General features: G+C 33.8%; 2 protein-coding genes across 4 annotated transcripts in view; one reads left to right on the top strand and one right to left on the bottom strand.

Moving 5' to 3' along the window:
• Window positions 1-1,491: 1,491 nt before the first annotated feature.
• LOC141668103 (YTH domain-containing protein ECT3-like) lies at window positions 1,492-17,587 on the bottom strand. Of its 3 annotated transcripts, none has more exons than XM_074474795.1 (10): window positions 17,430-17,583; window positions 13,516-13,580; window positions 5,715-5,977; window positions 5,077-5,183; window positions 4,912-4,989; window positions 3,679-3,725; window positions 2,823-3,158; window positions 2,492-2,701; window positions 2,066-2,218; window positions 1,492-1,960 (listed from the first exon to the last, which is right to left on the bottom strand). In XM_074474795.1, the coding sequence occupies exons 4-9, from the start codon at window positions 5,168-5,170 to the stop codon at window positions 2,096-2,098; spliced, it is 888 nt and encodes a 295-aa protein (XP_074330896.1). In that variant the 5' UTR covers window positions 5,171-5,183; window positions 5,715-5,977; window positions 13,516-13,580; window positions 17,430-17,583; the 3' UTR covers window positions 1,492-1,960; window positions 2,066-2,095. The 3 variants fall into 3 exon arrangements, with proteins under 3 accessions (XP_074330896.1, XP_074330898.1, XP_074330897.1); XM_074474797.1 differs by lacking the exon at window positions 17,430-17,583 and adding an exon at window positions 14,089-16,890; XM_074474796.1 differs by lacking the exon at window positions 13,516-13,580 and having other exon boundaries at window positions 17,430-17,587.
• The window catches only part of LOC141666167 (uncharacterized), a 28,635-nt gene continuing 24,751 nt past the window's right edge, over window positions 15,487-19,370 (top strand). Inside the window, exons 1-2 of the mRNA XM_074472160.1 lie at window positions 15,487-16,079; window positions 16,362-16,413. Coding sequence (XP_074328261.1) covers window positions 15,487-16,079; window positions 16,362-16,413 — 645 coding nt within the window. The remainder of the gene's footprint in view (window positions 16,080-16,361; window positions 16,414-19,370) is intronic.

Genomic DNA, 19,370 nt, shown 5'->3' with positions numbered 1-19,370 from the left:
TCATATTAAAAGGTAAAACTTTGGAACATCAGTTCTCATTCACCTTTTACTCATTTTGAGCGTGTAAATATGCGTTGGAATCCCCTCGAAGAGAAGAATACGTTCCAATAAATACACACCACTAACACATAATGTGTCTCACTCATATAGAGTCTCAAAATGATTTACAACTTAGTCTAAAATACTAAGTTTGTCCAACATATATATATATATTTAAGTTAGAACAATTTTATTTGTGTAAAAGTTTCAAGAATTTCATTCAACCCCCCTTCTGTAATTCTTGTTGCATTGTTAAGGGACTAACAAGCATGATCTTATGTAATGGGTTATAGCTCGTTAGCACGAGAATAAAGTAATGCGAGCCCAGCTCGCAGTCCATATTCAGTCATCCGTAACATAATCCATAGGCCATGTTAATGCATGGTGAGCCCGTGAGCCCAGCTTAGTCCATATTCAGTCATCCTTAACATGATCCAGGGCCATGTTAATGCATGACGAGTCCGTGAGCCCAGCTAGTTGAGCTTATTCTTCATAAGATAGCATATTGTGGACTCGCAGCCCACCTCCGTTATGGATGGACTAAATTGTATACCTATCGGCCTAGCTCGCACTTTCCACACATACATGATCAATTTTTCATTTTACTCGTGATGATCTATTTAGGGCACGTGCCCAGAAGTGGGCATGCCCATAGTGGCAGTATAGAATCTTTGCAATTACACATTTGTATTAGTCTGGTTTAATATTGGTTCGTTTAAATTTTTTTATCAGTTATTTTAGGAGTAAAGAAAATATATATTATTTTGATAATGTGCAAAAATTTGCTCTACAGTTTTTTCTATTTGGGTTATTTAGATATTTGGTTACTCGCATTGTTCAATGATTTTTAAAGATAAGTTTTTCACAGGAACAGTGTTCTACAATCTCACACCATATAATAATGATAGTGTTATTTTTTTTAATAATACATTTGTAAAATCTCATAGTCCGCTCCCGCTCCCGAATTTTTATAAGAAATGTATGTAAATGATAAGAATGGTAAAATCCTTTTATCAAATTTTTTATTTTTGGAGCCAAAGTTTTTGAAATAAAAATATGTTATATTTCCATTTATTATCACTTATTTTGGTTTTTTTCACAAAATCGAAAGCACTACTTCAGTACTTCACTCAACTTTCACTTGTTTTCCAAAACTTGGTAAGAGATTAGTTCAAATATCTGTTTTCTTTCTTTTTAAAACTTTTTAAAACTTGTCAGGAATTAGTTTAAAAACTATTAAGATAAAAGCGAACACTTACTGTAATTCATTATTGAAAAACAAAGACACTAATTTTTGCCTAGTTCAGAGGTTTTTGAAAAGAACCTGTTCAATAAAAAAAATCATGACACTCTACTTGTGGAAAAAGAAATTTAATCTACTCGAGGATAAAGAAATTAATAAAACTCGTGTCCTTGCTCTTAGTATAATAAAATAAAGAACTCAAAGGTAAAGAAACAACTTGATCACAAACAAGAAATGCTAGGAAAAATATATGTATCCATGAAGGAGCAGCTGACCTCCATCTAACAATGGCCAAAATGGTCTAGGCACACACATGAAAATCAGCAAAACACACATGTTTGCAGCGAAAATGTTCTGCCTTTGTATTTTTGAAAATGCTAAAATAAATAGCCTATATATAGGCTGAATAAACACCAAGTCACTAATATTAATCCATTATTACAACTGCATCAGTTAATAAGCAAGGATAATACCGCCTGCTGACTAAACAAATTCAGCAAAATACAGAAATTAATATAGTCCAAACGAAACATGTCGACTTTGGCTCATTCTTCAACACAGGTCACAGGAATAGAAAAGAGAGTTTTTGGGTTATACGAGTTTTGGCTTTCGAGATTTTGGAAAAGTTCTTGGTAGCATCTCGACTGATTGTTCTTTCTCCTCCTGCTCTTCCATGTTCTGCGGATCACGAGAAATGCGAAATGTGAAACGAAAAGGATTGCCAAATATTAATATAAAAAAGAATTTAACTTCAGATAACAGGAAAACATGTTGCATTTAAACCTCTGTTTAAGTTGCTTGCATTACTGTTCCTCATCGCCCTAAGCGAATGCTCTGCTCCCTCTTATCATAGAAGCTGATATCATCCAACATTGATGTCATTGCTGTATAGTTCTTGAAAATTCTCAGCATTTCTAAACCTTGTTGGAGTCCAATCTGAGAAGATATGCAATATTAATATCCACAAGAATCAGAAATTATCAAGATAAACCTTAACAGTACATAACATTAATGGCAGAAAGAAAATTAGGAATATGGTAAGTACTTTTTTATGCTTTTACTATAAAAATTGTTACTTATAGTTTAGCAAAAAAAAAAAAAAAAAAAAAAAATTGTTACTTATAAATGCTCTTGACATCATTATTTTTTGTGAATGATGATTTTTGAATCAGAAAGCCCCTGAGCTAATGTCATACAAATGTCGCGTACCTCCTGCAGATCCCTGGTATGTGTTACAGGTCTATTAATTCTCTCAATAATAATGTGACTCAGTTGTCTGTTGGGAACATCCTTAATTATGTGCCACTTCACTGGAAAGAACCCATTCCAGTTTTTGCTCTGCCAAAAGTCCAGTGTCTTGACAAAGTCCACCCTTCCGATCATTTCAGCCACGCCTACAAACTGCCCACCCCTATTGACCTGATATGCAGGACAAGAAATATTAGGCGACACTCATTTGACTAAAATGCAAATATGATATAGACAAGAAGTCAAGAAGAATTTATATAAGACTCCGTAACAGAACTTTACAAACCCTTACCACAAAAAACAGGAAAATTGGACAAACAGGATCAGCTTCACTTGTGTCCTGCTGTGTTTTACAAAAAACGTCATTCAGTTTCCCATTACCATGATTGGTACTTGACCAGACACTGTATTTAATGCTTTTATGTATGTCATCTTCACCAATTGACTTGATGACATAAAACTTGGCATTATCATAGTTTGTCCGGAAATCTTCTTGATTGTATTGATCTCTTGGTGATAAGATCTGCCTCCAATCATCCACAGCCGGTCTATCTGAAAAAGATTTGTTCCTTTGGTTTCGAGGACCACGAGAAATTAACAGACAGGCTGACCTATAACCAGAAGTTAACTGTAGCACATCACAAACAATTCATAGTTGTCAGCACAATTAGGCCTCGCAAAATAGATATTTACTTCCAAACCAACCGATATAACAAAACCACCTTGAACAAACATCAGGACTTGCTATAAAACATTGCTCAATGGGGATATAACCTGCAGTGGACTAAAACTTAACACCTCATCAGATCCACCAGGTCACAGGCACACTTATTGTTCAAAAGTGTACCGTGGATCTAGTTAACCCAAAATAAACAACATTACTAGAAGAAGCAGTAAATTAGATGGAAAAATTGGCACTCATTTGTGAGACTGTAAGCAGACTCTAAAACTAAAAAACGCAGGCATTAAAATCATCTCATAATTCTAATAGAAAACTTTTAGAAAACTTTGTACATGTATCTCACTAGAAGTAAATAAAAACATAATGAAAAATTAACGGTACCAAGATATCTTATGAATTGGTTAGTGTAAAGATGCCAAAACGTTACACAAAATAAATAATCAAGAGAAAAATGTGAAGTACTTACGCTTGAATCGCTGCTGGCACCTGATTGATTTAATTTTTCATTATATCCTGTCAAAGTTACACCAGTTAAACCACAAAGTCTAATTAAATCAATAAAAAACCTAAACAGAAAAATCAAACCTCAGTAACCTTCCACTACCTTTCTAATATATAAACACTGCAATCATCATTTACAGGTGCACACACCCATTTAAGCTAATGTATTAACACACGAATAACATGACTGGAACTGGCTAGATGTTCAGTGTAGTACTATTAAGCTAATAGCAAGAGGACGAAATAATGGAGACTGGGACGACGACCGTAGATTAAGGAATGCAGAATCATTTGTTAGTTTTGATCCCAAATCCATTTATTTATTCAGTAGTAATATTTCATATATTTGTTGTTGATGGAAAGATAACAATTATAACAGATATAACTTTGGTCATAGAAATATTTAAAGCAAAAAAATCCTGAAAGGTTCCTAGAGTCCTAAAAGTGTTTCTAACTTGTACAGAACTTTTTCTTGGCACCTAATTGAAACATCAGCCACTTCTTGGGACCTAAAGTACTTCCTTGACATCCATAACGTTGTTTTGAGTCTAGGCAGCCAGTGACAAATTTTATTCCCCTAGAAGTAGTCTATAGATAATTTTTAGGTCCCTAGAAGTGGTCGGCAGGGGTTAGAAACACTTTCTTGGCCTCTAAAAATAGACTTTAGGCGCTAGAAAGATGTGTCTTCGATCATGAAAATTTCAAATGTCTTTAAGGCGCCTTTCTAAAATTTCTCCAACTTCTAATTACTGTTCATTATGCTTAATTTTAGTAATATTAAATGGGCATTCTTCATTAACAAAGAATTGCCCAAACTATTGGGTAGCAATATTTGACCGTAATTTGAACAATCTTGATAGGCACATAGTTGGATTACAATTGTAGTTAAAGCGGTACGGAAAGATAAATAAACCTATTTTCAAGTTATGACTAATTCAATAACACCCATCTTATCTATTATGATTTGGCAAAATTCATAAACTCGGGAAAATTAGCCAATATTTGGGGTAAAGTCAATCAACTGAAAAGCTATCGTTGGCTAGTTAAACGTGAATAGCAATTACGTAAAAATCCACACCAAGATTAAATTAAATTAAAACTTACTAAAATAGTTAAGAGAAGCGTAAACTAATTTCACAAATATATCATTTCCTAAGAAAAACACAACACAACAAGGGATTGAGAAATTAAGAAGTACCAGATTCGTCATTCATTGAAGCCCTTTTTTCGTCAATCGGTGCACCGTCCCCAGATATGGTATGCATCATCCCGTTAACTACAATAGTTAAAAAGATTCTTAAACTAAATTCGCAAATACAACATTTCGTAAGGAAAGACACAAGAGAGGAGGGGAGAGATTTACGAGTACGAGATTCGTCACTCATCACCCATTTTTTGTCGGCCGCCGCTGCACGACTGTCACCGGACTTGGTAGATATCATCCTTGTTCTCTCCATTTACCTTTTAACTCTAAGCAAAATTTGAAATACACACAATGAAAAGATAGAATAGCTGAATCAATTGCAAATGAATCACTACCCTTGTAGTAACAAAAAGAGAGAGAGAGACTCAATTGAAATGTTTCAATAATTTAGGATAGGTCTACCTTACGAGAGGAGTGGCATTACTTATATAGTACACATAAAACCCTAATAACAAAATAAAATGGATCAAGGCCCAATAAAATTTGGGCTTATTATAAAATAAGCCACATAACTAATACACTCCTAACCTGCCACAAATAAAACTCATAACATAGTCACACTTAAAATTTATAAATTATTTAAGATATTAAAACAAATTATTCTCTATGTTCATGTCCATTCCCCTTCATTCTCGCCTTGTTAATGAAAATATGACTATGAGCAAGTTTTATACTTGGTGCATTTCGAGATGGGACCATAAAATATTCCGTGCATTTCGAGATGTTTACTTATATGAAGAAAGTTAAAAAAAAAGATATGAGGCAAAATATCAAGATGTTGGAATAAAGAATTATACCTATATCGAGGAGTCTATCATGTTCCTCTAACGAAACACATATTGTTGGGTTCATCACATGAATATTGAGATATCCACGAGGTATTGAGATATCCACAAGGCATAAAAAAAGAACTATTGAGGAGTTTGCTGGAAGTTGTCTCATTTACACCATTCAAGCGTAGATCGAGAAGTCCACACGGAATGATGCAGGTAAGTCTAAACTCTGATATTTCAAATTGATCAAGTCATATAATTATTGGAGCACCCAATTCATTGTGATCCTGCAAAGTATTATAAAGACAAGTGTCAAGCATACAAATTAACATGGAGAGAAATCTAACACACAACTACATAATGTAGGATGGAAAAATGCTTTTAATATATAAAGTGGTCCAATTTCAACCAACAAATACATGTAGAAAGAATAACAATTCTTGTTGAGTCTGTTTTAGGTTTTTCAATAACTATAAAATTTAAGAAACTGCAATTTATATTATATATACACAACCTTCGCACATTTTAAGGACTTAGAACTAACTGCTACGAGAAATACACACAACTATACCAGATTCAAATAAACCAATGCAGAGCACGCACAAAATATATAACGCGCGGAAAACCACGTCCCAAATCGTATATTAAACGAAACAATTATCAATAATACATCAATCGAACAATAACACCATAGTGGTGCTTCAACCGATACTTAAGGCAAAGAATACTCAAGCATCTCCCAAACATTACTCCCAAACATTACTTAGTCAACATCTTAAGTACTTTCGTGCCTATCAAACACAATATAACTATTTATATATAGCTATCTTAAACTTAGCCACCAAGATATATCATACTTGTTGTACAAGTCGTTCCATACTTGTTATACAAACCTGCCTATCTTAATGTCTAAATACCAAACTTTGTGAATAAAACATACTCCCTCAGTCCCTTCCAATTGTTTACATTTATGAGAAAAGTATCTGACACGTATTTTAAGATGCATAAAAAGTATAATTATGTAACTTATTTTTACAATTTTCTTTTTCTGAATAAAAGTTGAATGTTTTAATTTTTATTCAAAGAAACAAAATTGTAAAAAAAAAATTACAGAACTATACTTTATATGCACCTAAAAATGCGTGTCAGACACTCTCTAAAAAATGTAAAACAATTGAAAGGGACGGAAGGAGTATCATATATATCTACTCATATAATTATTACTCAACCTAATTATATCTTGTATCACCAAGGCCATACTATCCTATTGGGTTTAAACCCAACACTAACCAACTCAAGACTACCTTGCAAGAATTTGTAATGCAAAATTGCAGATGGCGACAAATTCTTTGAGACCTTTCAATAAAAATACATTGAAGTAGCTGATAATATTTATTTATGTTCTTGTAATACACACAAATATTTATTATCATATATATCATCATGACCACTACAATTATCACCACCACCACATCGTCACCAACACCACCAAAATCAATTTGGGGTCAAAATTATACATCAACACCACCACCACTATCTACAAAATTACCAAATTAAATTCAAAATTACCAAAATATAGGCTACCATCAATATCACCACTATTTACAATTCACTAAATTAATACCAAATCACCAAAATTTTATCATAAATTTCCAAATTTTCAAATTAAAATCACCAGAAGTTCAAAATCAAATTATATAAAATTCATATTTAAAAACATCATATTTCTCACACATCCATCACCACCATCTTACCTTCGTCTCTCTGATAGTCTAATATAATAAAAACGAGCATAAATTTTATCGATGTGAGGAGCTGGTGAGAAGAATAGATGTTGAAGATGAAAAAAGAACATGATGCAACGAACATATCGGAGCAACGATCTCGTGGTGGCTGATGGTGGCATCGGTGGTGACAGTGCAATTATGGTGATAATGGTCTACTGTGGAAAGATAAGAGGGAGAAAGTAAATCTGAAATGTAGATATTAAGATTTCAACTAATTATAAAAATGAAAGGTTGAGATTTGGTCTTAGTTTTAATTTCAATATAGATTCTCATTTGATCACCTCCCAATATATATGTGGTCCAAATTAAAACTAATTATAAAAAAATGAAAGGTTGATATTTGGTGGAGTCTCATTTCATCACCTCCCCATATATATACGACGGAGCTTCCCCAATTAATGTAGGACAATGGTATAAGGGAGGGGTAAAAAACAAGGGGATAAGGCCTATCTCTACAGAGAATCAACAAGAAACACACAAAATTCGCAGATTTAATTCATAATTCAACTCTATTCAATAATAACATATTACAGGAGTTTATATAGAAAATTAATTACTTGGGAGCCAAGTAATTTCCTCAGAAAACTAAAATTTTTAAATAAAGGAAACAAATTCTTATTTTATTCTATACTATATTCTAGAATGTTCCAATAATATAATTATTTAATATAACTTAAAATAACCAATCAACTATAATTTATTTTATTCCTAAATAAAAAAAAATAATATACACAAATCAATTTACTATTCCTTGTTTTATATCACCAATGAGAACCCTCTTGTAATGAGAACTAAAATCCCAAGAGGAATCACCAAATTTTAAACCAAATCATCATAATATAGATAAATACAATTACATGGTATATTTACATACACCTCCGCCACCATAACTCTTCCAAAGATCTTAACAAACATAGCTCATATCCATAACTTTGACACAAGCATATAAGTTGTTAATGATTTGTTCACCTAGGATTTTCCTAACACCACCATTTCTATTACTTCTCTAAAGGGATACTACATACTCAAATCTATATCAATGAAACTGTTTTAATGGTATCCAGAAGTTAGAATTCTATTGAAAATTGGACACCAATTTGACCAGCTAGCTCTAATTACATAAAGGACTGCAGAAAATCGTACTCACGGCTATGATAAACAAGCGAGGCTCAAGGCTTCCTATTATAATGACCATTGGATAACCAACAAACCATGACAAAGGGTAACCAGACCTTACGCACCATAAAGTTCTACTTTCTGTCACATCCTATGTAAAGTAAAACATTCCATTTATGCATGTTAAATGTTGCAAAATATATTTTTCCCTGGATATACATATGGTGATAGAAAATGACTCGTACCGTGCACAAGTTATTAAATTACAATACTAAATTTAAGGGCATATGTATACTTTCACATATATATCATACACAAGTAGTGAAGGAACCAAAATCACCTCTATTCCCGTTAAATTTTTAAACATTTTTCTTGAAATCTATCTCTAATCATACAGAAAAAAATTTCAAATCAAAAAAGATAAAAGATAAAATGGTGAAATTAATTAATCTTCAACCAATAAGCCGCCAAAATGAAATAGAATGGTAGCGAAAACAATTGTATCTGGTTGAGTGATAAGATATGAGATTTTTATCAAGTCAAATTTCAAAAAATATAAGTAGACCAACCAAATGGGAACATTTATTAAAAAATTATCTCACATCATTCTTTTATAATAATAAACATTAGCAAACTTCTATCCATATTAATATCAATTTTAAACTAAAAATTCAAAACTTCTGTTTTCTGTAATTAAGACCAATAATTTAATGCATACAAATTACCCACTTCAATTGAATAATATATAATATTTTTAATCTTGACTCTAATTTTAGTAGAACAAGTACTTAACAGAGGTTTTCTTTTAACTTCTCGTGAGGTTCCCTATTACATTTGGTGAGACTAATCCCAACCATAGACAAGCAAGATTTTTTTAACTTTCTATTTAAGTCTAATTTCTGTCAATTTTAAAATATATATATGATAATCATATGGTTTGTAACAATATTACAAGTCAAGCTTTATATACAACAAAACTTTAAAATATCTACGTATAAGCTACTTTCTTCATACATGGTAATGTACCACACACAGAGTAAAATATACTTACTTTAATATTGAATACAAATTTAAGAATTATTTACAATTATAAAACTGAAAAATATACCATAAGCCACCATAAACAAGGTAATTTACCGAAGAGTTTAAATACACTTGTTTGAAAACAGAGTACAAATTTAACAATTGTTGTAAAATATAGTATCTTTGTACATAATTTATTGTTCGTTAATATTAAAAACTTAAAAAAGATTACCATATCTAAGTGCAAACACATCTTATTATTATGGTAAACAAATTTGTAAATAGAATGCCAACCAAGAGGTTGGCGCAGTGCATTGTTGTCATGTCGGTCGACCAGTCGCGACTAGTCAACACTAGTCGACCAAGCAGAGAATGGTTGTCGACACAACATGTAGACTAGGTGAGTGTCGATATTTCGGTCGCCTGGTCGACTAAGCGGTCGACTAGTCGACTTGGTCCAAACCCGGACCAAAAACGGTCAAAACCTGGTCAATCTTTAATAAAAATAAAAAAGGAACGGGTCTTTCTGATAAAACCCTAGTACACACAGCCTCCTCTCTCTATTCCAACTGACGTCTGCTTCTTTAACGGGTAAGAAATCTTATTTCTTTTTCTCTTCCTTCTAAAAATCTTTAATTCTACCTTCTTCTTCTCTATCTAATAAATATCAACTTTATGTCTCTAGTTCTACAAATCATCATATGAATATATATATGTATATTGTACGTATAATTATATAGTGTGTATAATTAAATATATTATACATATGTGATAACTGATAACACTGTATCTGATAACTTTAAAGTTTAAACTGATTGTGGTGATTGTTTATTATATATATGTGTACTGGTTAAGTGTTGTGACTTGTGAATTAATTTTATATGAACTTGTACAGAACTACTTGCTTGTTTTAGGTTAATGGCAGGAAACTCTGAAGATTATGGAATTTAAAAAACATAATAGAAGAGGTTATAACTTAGAAATCCAAATTACATAATGCAAATATATGTGTGTGCGCATGCGCGCGCATATATAATCACATATATTTAATTTATAATAATACATTATTTTTTTATCGACTAGTCGACTAGCGGGAGGTCATTCGACTCGCCTCGACTCATCGACATGACAACCATGGCGCAGTGTTCGCGCTCTTGTCTCCCTTGCGGGAGGTCAAGAGTTCGATACCTGGTGTGTGTGCGTATATAATTAATTAGCAAAAAAAAAGTTTGTAAATAGAAATTAGCTACCCAATTAACTAAATAACGATGAACAATATATTCACATCTAGAAATAAGAATCTCAAAAGTAAAAATAAAAAACTATGGAAAAGGACCAACTTGACACTCTATATCACAAAACACAGCATAAAGAGAAGTATACGAGATAGATTAAGAATAAAACATACCAATGAGCCAAGGGCTTCAGCCATTGACCAACTTGGTACACAATATTTTATTCTACTTCATATTTGCTTGAAATAAAAACATGATGTTTGGACAATAGCGTATCAACTTTAATAGTGAATGAATAAGGATTAAAAACGAAATTAAAGATAGATTCAGTAGGCACGAATAAAGAAAGACTCATATGACCAAATCTAAAGATGGACTCCACTACATTTATAATTTATATTATATATGACGAATGACTACTATAATTATAATTTTATAGAGTCAAAATAAAGATTTGAATCTTAAATACAAATATGTATATACTTAAGAAAATATATATAAACACATAGCTTGAAATTCAGTAGGTCAACTACCCCTACTTCCTACCACATGGTACGTCCCAGAGGCCAGAGTACCAGTGTACAAGATCCTCATCGTCTAGCCAAAAACAGATTTGATAATCACAAAAAAAAAGTGTTTGCGTTATAATGACATGTAGAATACCTAAAATCAAAATGAAAACATTGTTCAATAAAAGTGCAATCTCAGTGAACTGCTTTGTATTTTGTGCACAGGAGAAGTAGGCAAATCTATTGCAAGGACTTCCATTTCAATTCTTAAAAAACCAATCTCCGGGAAGTATTATTTGGACAATGACACTTATGATTACCACAGGCGCCATCAACATATGAAATTTTCAGCACCATATTTGCATTAAATAATAATTTATTACTAATAAAAGCCCTGATAAATTGATGCAATAAAAGTCAGTGGGAAGATATTACCCCATCTTCTTATATTTTATTCTTGAGCAAGGTATGAACTTCAATATTTGTAAAAAACAATTACCAAATCAATGCAAAATAGTTAAAGAGAAATTTAACCAAAGATGAAAATTGATACTAGATACAACAACTTAATATGCCAGACTTTTTATTATAATTTAGAGAACCAAAAGCAGAACAATTAAATAGATGACCGGATCACAATCGTCTAGCACCATACGGAGTTTCATGACTATCTATTGGTATTGAAACTGGGATCAGACATGAAATCCAATATCCATTCATCGGAGTCCTTAATAAAAGCCTCATCGAATGGTAAACATTCATTACGACATGGAGCTTCTTCAGGTTCATAGACCGGATAATATAGCTCGGTTTCTGAGACATCAGTTGGGAAAACTGGTTTAGGCACAAACGGATATGTTTGTACATCTTTGTAGCTAACCTTGGGTGGATATGCATCTACTTTAGTAAATGGGATTGAAAGTGCATTTGAAATGAAGTTGGTTGAAGGAGAATTTAGAGCATCTACATTCCCAAATTTATTACCAGACAAAGAAGCATTTTTTGGGAAATTAAGAAGCCCCCATCTACCATCTGCAGAGCCAACATCAACAATCTGAGCTTCATTCTTAGCTAACTCGTGAGGGTATGAACATCCCTTTCCATCGGAATCTGGAATACCTAACGGGATAACAAAATTTTCTTTAATTGTGCCGATGCGCATATGTTTCTCTCCACTCCTCTTGGTACGAGGCTTATGCAGATTCGACACTGGCTTTAAATCCATAAAAGATAGCAAAGAGATAACTACTATGAACTTTATTTTGTGGCTAAGAGGCAGAAGAAACATTGATTCTGGAAGCTAAATGATATTTATAATAAAGGTTGGAGGATGCAAATGAGCCTAGGCTACATAAATACTGCACTACATATGCTGGAGAATACTGGATGCAACATACATTGACACGTGTCTGCTATAAGCATTACGTGGAGGTCCATCTTTGGCACGAGATTCTCTGTGCATGGGGAACCTTCTTGAATATTGAAACGGCCCACTCAACCAGATACACGCCAATATAATTAAAAAAGGAATTATTTTAGACATATATATTTAGAATGACAAAATCAATATTGTACATTGTTGGCGAACAGATTCTTTTGAAGAAAAAGTTATCCCCTTTATGAAATTTCCTTAATTGCGAAGGAAATCTAATTTTTACTACATAAGTGTGCAAGTAAAAATAAGAGAAGCAAAACTATTTAAATTTCCTAAAGAATGCACCAAAAAATTAAGAAGATGCTGGCATAGAGAACTGCAAACTTCACTAAGGTTTATACCAAATAAGGTAGAGAGAGCTAATACCAATCCAAAATCCAGTTATGGGAAGGAAATTCAAAGTTACTAACTTCTGTATTAATCCAATTATAGTTTGTCCCACAAAATCATGACTCTCGTGAGAAAATTAGGGTATAAAAAAATTCCAGCCTACTCAAATAAACAAAAACTGCTCCGATTAGGAAACTACTGGATATGAACTTATTTAATAGTTTTCACGGATAATTTCAAATAAAAACAAACCAATTTCTCGGAGTAAAACTGATTTGTGCATATAAAAGAAAATAGACTAAACTAATCAAAACTGCAAAATACGAAATTAACGAGCAATGCTAATAGATAGATAAAAGCAAGAATTAAAAAGTAGAAATTTATATATACCTGTAATTGATGAGCACTGTTAAATTACAAACATCACATGTAGAGTCTCTGTAGAGTAGAGTCCCCTAAACAATACATAAAGTGAGAACACATATTTGGATATTGACTGTGTGTGTGAACCTGTGTGGTGATAGGAGAAATATCTACTAAAAAAGAAGATACCTATACAGAGACATTTATTATATGAAATATACATGTGCTGAAGCATATGTCTGCAGCCCGAACGGGGTGATGATTAAAAATACCCATTTTTTGGTTAATATTTCTGAGTGATTAAAATATCTGAATTTCGAATGATTGTTTGTGCTAGGACTCAACACAATGTCAATCCAAATATAATTACATATGCCAGGAAAAGAAACAAAGGTTATAAGGGTCCTCACAATAAAAAGACAGGGGCAGAAGAGTAACTTCAGGGAGTTGGGTATTAGAGTGAGGAAAATAGAATTGAGGAGGGATCTGGAAATTGTGTGAGCTAAGGTTAAACTGGAGAGACCCACCTCTCGAATGTGGGAGTTATCTTGTAATCAAATATTTTGTATCAAAGTACCAGTGAGTTTTTGTGCTATCTACCTGAGTTAGTATTTGAAGTTTGTTGCAACCGTAAAATAACAGAGTAAACTTAGTGGCAATTTTGAGTCTCTAGCAAAGTGGTATCAGAGCAAACAATCAGATCCATGGCGCCTACGAACACAGAAAAAGATCGATTAAGCAAGGTGGAAGAACAGCTGGAGGCTAATCAGCGGCTGATGAGAGAAACTATAGCAGTCGAAGTGGGTGCCGCCGTAAAAAGCGCAGTGGCGGTGATGCAACAAAGTCTAATTAATCGATTTGTAGCTTCATTCGATGACGTTTCAAAGCAGCAAGATGATAAGCTAGCCGCTGCAATATCGAGACTGGAGAGTCGAATGACCATTTCTAGAGATACCCAAGAGTCCCTTATTACAACTATGAAAGAAGATCAACTCAAGTTCCAATCAGATATTAGATTTTTGCAGCATGGTATCGGTAGGAGGAGTACCGTGGGAAGCGATTCAACATGCCATTGATAATGATGATTTTGTACAGAGGTTAAAATCTGATCTGGAGAATAATCTGACTTTGGCAAAGGGGTATGAGCTAGTTCAGGGTATAGTAAGGTACAAAGGGCGAGTGGTGCTTTCCCCCAAGTCTGACATGGTGGGTAAATTGCTTCGAGAGTACCACGACTCTCCCATTGGGGGGCATTCGGGGGAGATCAAAATGTATAAAAGATTAGCGTTGGAATGGTTTTGGCCTGGTATGCGGAAATCGGTGGCTAAATATATTCGAGAATGCAAGACTTGCCAGCAGCAAAAACAGTCCACCCTAATGCCAGCAGGGTTATTACAACCCCTGCCCATTCCTTCCCGTATTTGGGAAGATATATCCCTCGACTTCGTGGAAGGCTTGCCCAAGTCCCAGGGAATTGACACAGTCTTAGTTGTAGTAGATCGCTTGTCAAAGTACGCCCACTTTGTAGGCTTATGCCACCCTTTTTCAGCCCCAAGTGTGGCCATTGCCTTCATAAACGACATTGTACGCTTACACGGGTTCCCTTCAACTATAGTGTCGGATCGAGATCGAGTCTTTATGAGCCTGTTCTGGCAAGAGCTATTTCGAGTTCAAGGCACTGCCTTGCTGCGTAGCACAGCGTACCATCCGCAGACGGAGGTGGTCAACAAGATTTTAGAGAGCTATTTACACTGTTTTATTCAGGGGACCCCATGAAACTGGGCAAAATGGCTTCCCTGGGCCGAATTTTGGTATAACACCAGCTCTCATTCATCGACCAAGTACTCCCCCTTCGAGGTAGTATATGGAAGGCCACCCCCCATCCTGGTGCGATTCACAGATCATAACACACCTGTGGCTTCACTGGAAGAACAATTAATAGAAAGGGATGCAGTGTTGGATGAGTTGAAGGCAAACCTTATAAAAACTCAGCAGCGAATGCGTACTTATGAGAACAGGCACCGTAGGGAGCTTGAATTTAAACCAGGGGACTATGTTTATGTTAAGCTGCAGCCGTATAGGCAACACTCGTTGGACAGGCGCCCAAACGACAAGCTTGCTCCTAGATTTTATGGGCCTTTTCCAGTGTTAGATCGTGTAGGCCTGGTAGCTTACCGAGTACAACTACCCACCTCTGTCAAAATCCACAATGTCTTTCACGTCTCTCAACTTAAAAAAGCCGAGGGACCAATGCTAAACAGTAATGATATTCCACCACAGATCACAGCAGAAATGGTCATGGAAGCAGTCCCTGAAACACTGTTAGAGGTGAGGTCAAAATCGTCTCAGCTTAACTCACCTAAGGAAGTATTGATCAAGTGGCAAGGTTTGCCATTGTGGGAGGCAACTTGGGAGGACTTTGAAGGGATTCAACTGCGTTTTCCAGAGTTCCACCTTGCGGACAAGGTGGCTGTTTTGCCCCCGGGTATTGCTAGGACTCAACACGATGTCAATCCAAATATAATTACATATGCCAGGAAAAGAAACAAAGGTTATAAGGGTCCTCACAATAAAAAGACAGGGGCAGAAGAGTAACTTCAGGGAGTTGGGTATTAGAGTGAGGAAAATAGAATTGAGGAGGGATCTGGAAATTGTGTGAGCTAAGGTTAAATTGGAGAGACCCACCTCTCGAATGTGGGAGTTATCTTGTAATCAAATATTTTGTATCAAAGTACCAGTGAGTTTTTGTGCTATCTACCTGAGTTAGTATTTGAAGTTTGTTGCAACCGTAAATTAACAGAGTAAACTTAGTGGCAATTTTGAGTCTCTAGCAGTTTGATACATAAAATTAATAAAATGATTGTTTGACACAGGCCGAACTTCTTAATCGCTGAGCACCCTTTTTCAAACTTAGTGATTAAGAAGGTAATTAATGGGTAAGATATTACAAAAAACAATTCAAACAGTTTTAAGCATTAATAAATATCTGTCAAGAAGGATTAAGAGTAGTTAAGAAGAAAACAAATGACCCCTAAGACTGGTGTCGCCTTCTGTTTCCTAAAATAAAACTGGATGGGACTTACGGTATCTCGAAGAGACTCGCTACTTAGTCTTTGAAGTCAAAATTGAAAGACCGGGTGTCGTAATATTGCTCTTAGGGACTCTATTCCCTCCTCAGATCAGTAATAGCCTTTCTTCCGTCCCTTTTAATACAGAGCCTCTCTCCCACTCTTTTTCTATATAGATATATTGCACTCTGTTTTCACTATGGTAATTTTAACAAATGAGTAGTTGGAGATGACACACGAAATTGATCAGAGCCAAATTATTATCTATATTATATTTCAAGAGTCGACTAGGAGTCTCTCGGAGAAACTCATGTAGGATTTCATTATCACAAATACTTGAGTTGATAACATAGCTCGTAAATATAACACTAAGCACCTAGCCTCATGTCCTATCATGTACTTTAACTCTTTCACAATCGAACTCAAACTCAGAATATTATGCAAATCATCGTTATAGCCAAACATCACATTTAAATTAAGTCATCCGTCCAACAAATTTAGCTTGTGGTTAGTGATTACTACAAGACTAATAATAACAATAAGCCATTAAGAAAAGGAAATAATGTAATTACGAAATTAGACCAACGGAAGCAAAACAACCTTCTACTTAAACAATCTCATAAACCATTTCGAAAACTCGTGCTTATAATAGAAGCTAACCGCTCCGATTCGGAAACTACTGGATATAAACTTATTCAATAGCTTTCACAGATAATTTCAGATAAAAACAAACTAATTTTCTCGGAGTACAACTGATTTGTGCACAAAAAAGAAATTAGAATAAACTAATCAAAACTCGAAAATACGAAAACTAACGAGCAGTGCTTATAAATAGATTAAAGCAAGAATTAAAAGGTAGAAATGTATATATACCTGTAATTGATGAGTGCTGATAAACTAGAAACGATCATTGTAGAGGAGAGTGAGAACACTCTCAGCTGCCGTCGCACCGATTATTATGTAACGGCGTCGTTTTTGAGTCCGAAGGCTGCGTTGGCAAGTTGGGCTTCTTGTACAATGGGGGGCCACGTTTGTGTATAACATAAATTTAGTAAAATAAACTAAAATGTGTATAACTTATAATTATAGTGCTTATGTTTAAATTTGATTAACATCTATTATATATATAATAGAGCAACTAGGGGTTGGATGAGACATTTTATTCCTGTTAAAATTACTAAATAACCCCTCATAATTTTATGTTAATAATTATTTTATTTAATTGCATGTATCAATTGCATCTAACTTAATATGCATGTATTAATTAGTATAACTTACGTATATTTATTACTACTCCATTATCTAAAATTAACAATTTATAATTATATAAACATACTTAAAATAAAAACTAGAAACAAATCAACAGTCAGCCTAATTAAAGTGCACCAACGACCCAACCCAATATTTAACCAATGTTTAATATATACGATACTTTTCTCTCCCATCTTCATCTTCATATACACACGATAATAGATGTACATACATACACCATCACCATCATCACCACCATATCCGATCTACTGAAATCATTATTTTTTATTTCTCATCACCATTGTATCTGATATAAAGTGAAAACACTATTTTATATTACTAAAATACCGGACTAATAATGAAAATCACTAATTTATCTTACACAAATCACTAATAAGTGTTATAAAAATCACTGATTTAGATTTAAAAATCACTGAAAATTGTACAAAATCATTATATATTATAACAGAGTCGTCATACCACTATATCATATCTCACCATCACAATTCACCATCAACTCCTACCTGTACATCACCGGCACCGTGCAACAGCCAAAATCTAAAAAAAATCATTAATTTACCATTAATACATTAATTATTACGTGTAGAGAGAGATGGGGAAGACAGGATGTCATAAAAAAGTTCGGAGAAGATGAGAGGAAGATGGGGAAAATGGAGGTGAACAGAGGGGCGGTGGAGAAAGGGGGTGATGACGACGGTAGCGGAGGGTGATGGCGGTGGTAGTGGGTGGGTAGGTTCAAGGGTGTGTTTTGGGATTTGGGGAGGAGTCGAGAGTTGGATTACAGTGAAGTTAAAATGAGGTCGGTGTATAGTGCTAAATAGGAGGTTTTTGGTTTTAATTTTAAGTTGAGTTTCTATTTGACTAAAAGCCTATATATATATATATCTGTGTGTGTATCTTATTATGATAATACAAGGAACTATATAATAAAATATCTTTATTATAAAAAGGCGAAAACTAAATATAAACGAAGATCATACTGAAATTTTTAAGGCTAAATGTGATGTATTGCTAAAAAATTTCGAACGTATGTAGATATAATAAATATAGAACTTTCATTTTTATAAGAAAAACATTCGAAACAACTCGAAAATCATTAATATTATGACACATACTTCTCGTTCATGAAATCATCTGTCTCACAACATATACTTCCGTCAAGATCAATAATCATGTAACTCACTTATCGCACTTTTAATAAAATATATTAGTTATTTAAAAAAACAATTCATTCGCATTTTCAACATATGTGGTGAAAAAGACTGACAATCGTTATAGTGAATACTGAAAACCCAAAATAAGAAATTAAGGCAACTAAAGCAAATGAACTAATTTTTTTCTTAATCGATCAACATGATCTTGTCAAATAATTATGAATGTCCATGCTCGATGGCATCAATTGTAGAATTCCAAAACTCAAAACACTTCAAAGTACATAATTTACGAATATCAGAAATCTGTTATTCGATCCAAAATTAGAAAAAAGATAATCTCACAACATAACATATACTTAATTTATGTAATATGAACACAGTTCATACG

Source organism: Apium graveolens, chromosome 6, assembly GCF_009905375.1.
Source record: "Apium graveolens cultivar Ventura chromosome 6, ASM990537v1, whole genome shotgun sequence".
NCBI classification, from domain to species: domain Eukaryota; kingdom Viridiplantae; phylum Streptophyta; class Magnoliopsida; order Apiales; family Apiaceae; genus Apium; species Apium graveolens.
The sequence above is the reverse complement of the archived record's forward strand: the minus strand, read 5'-3'. Positions and strand labels throughout refer to the sequence as shown.

What these genes read in the sequence shown, in the direction of transcription:
- LOC141668103 (XM_074474796.1), bottom strand. Translation starts at nt 5,170, where the DNA reads ATGGAGAGAACAAGGATGATATCTACCAAGTCCGGTGACAGTCGTGCA. An exon ending in GAGTGACGAATCTCGTACTC is followed by an intron (nt 4,990 to 5,076) that starts GTAAATCTCTCC and finishes TAACTATTGTAG; the next exon opens with TTAACGGGATGATGCATACC. An exon ending in CAATTTTCCTGTTTTTTGTG is followed by an intron (nt 2,702 to 2,822) that starts GTAAGGGTTTGT and finishes CCTGCATATCAG; the next exon opens with GTCAATAGGGGTGGGCAGTT.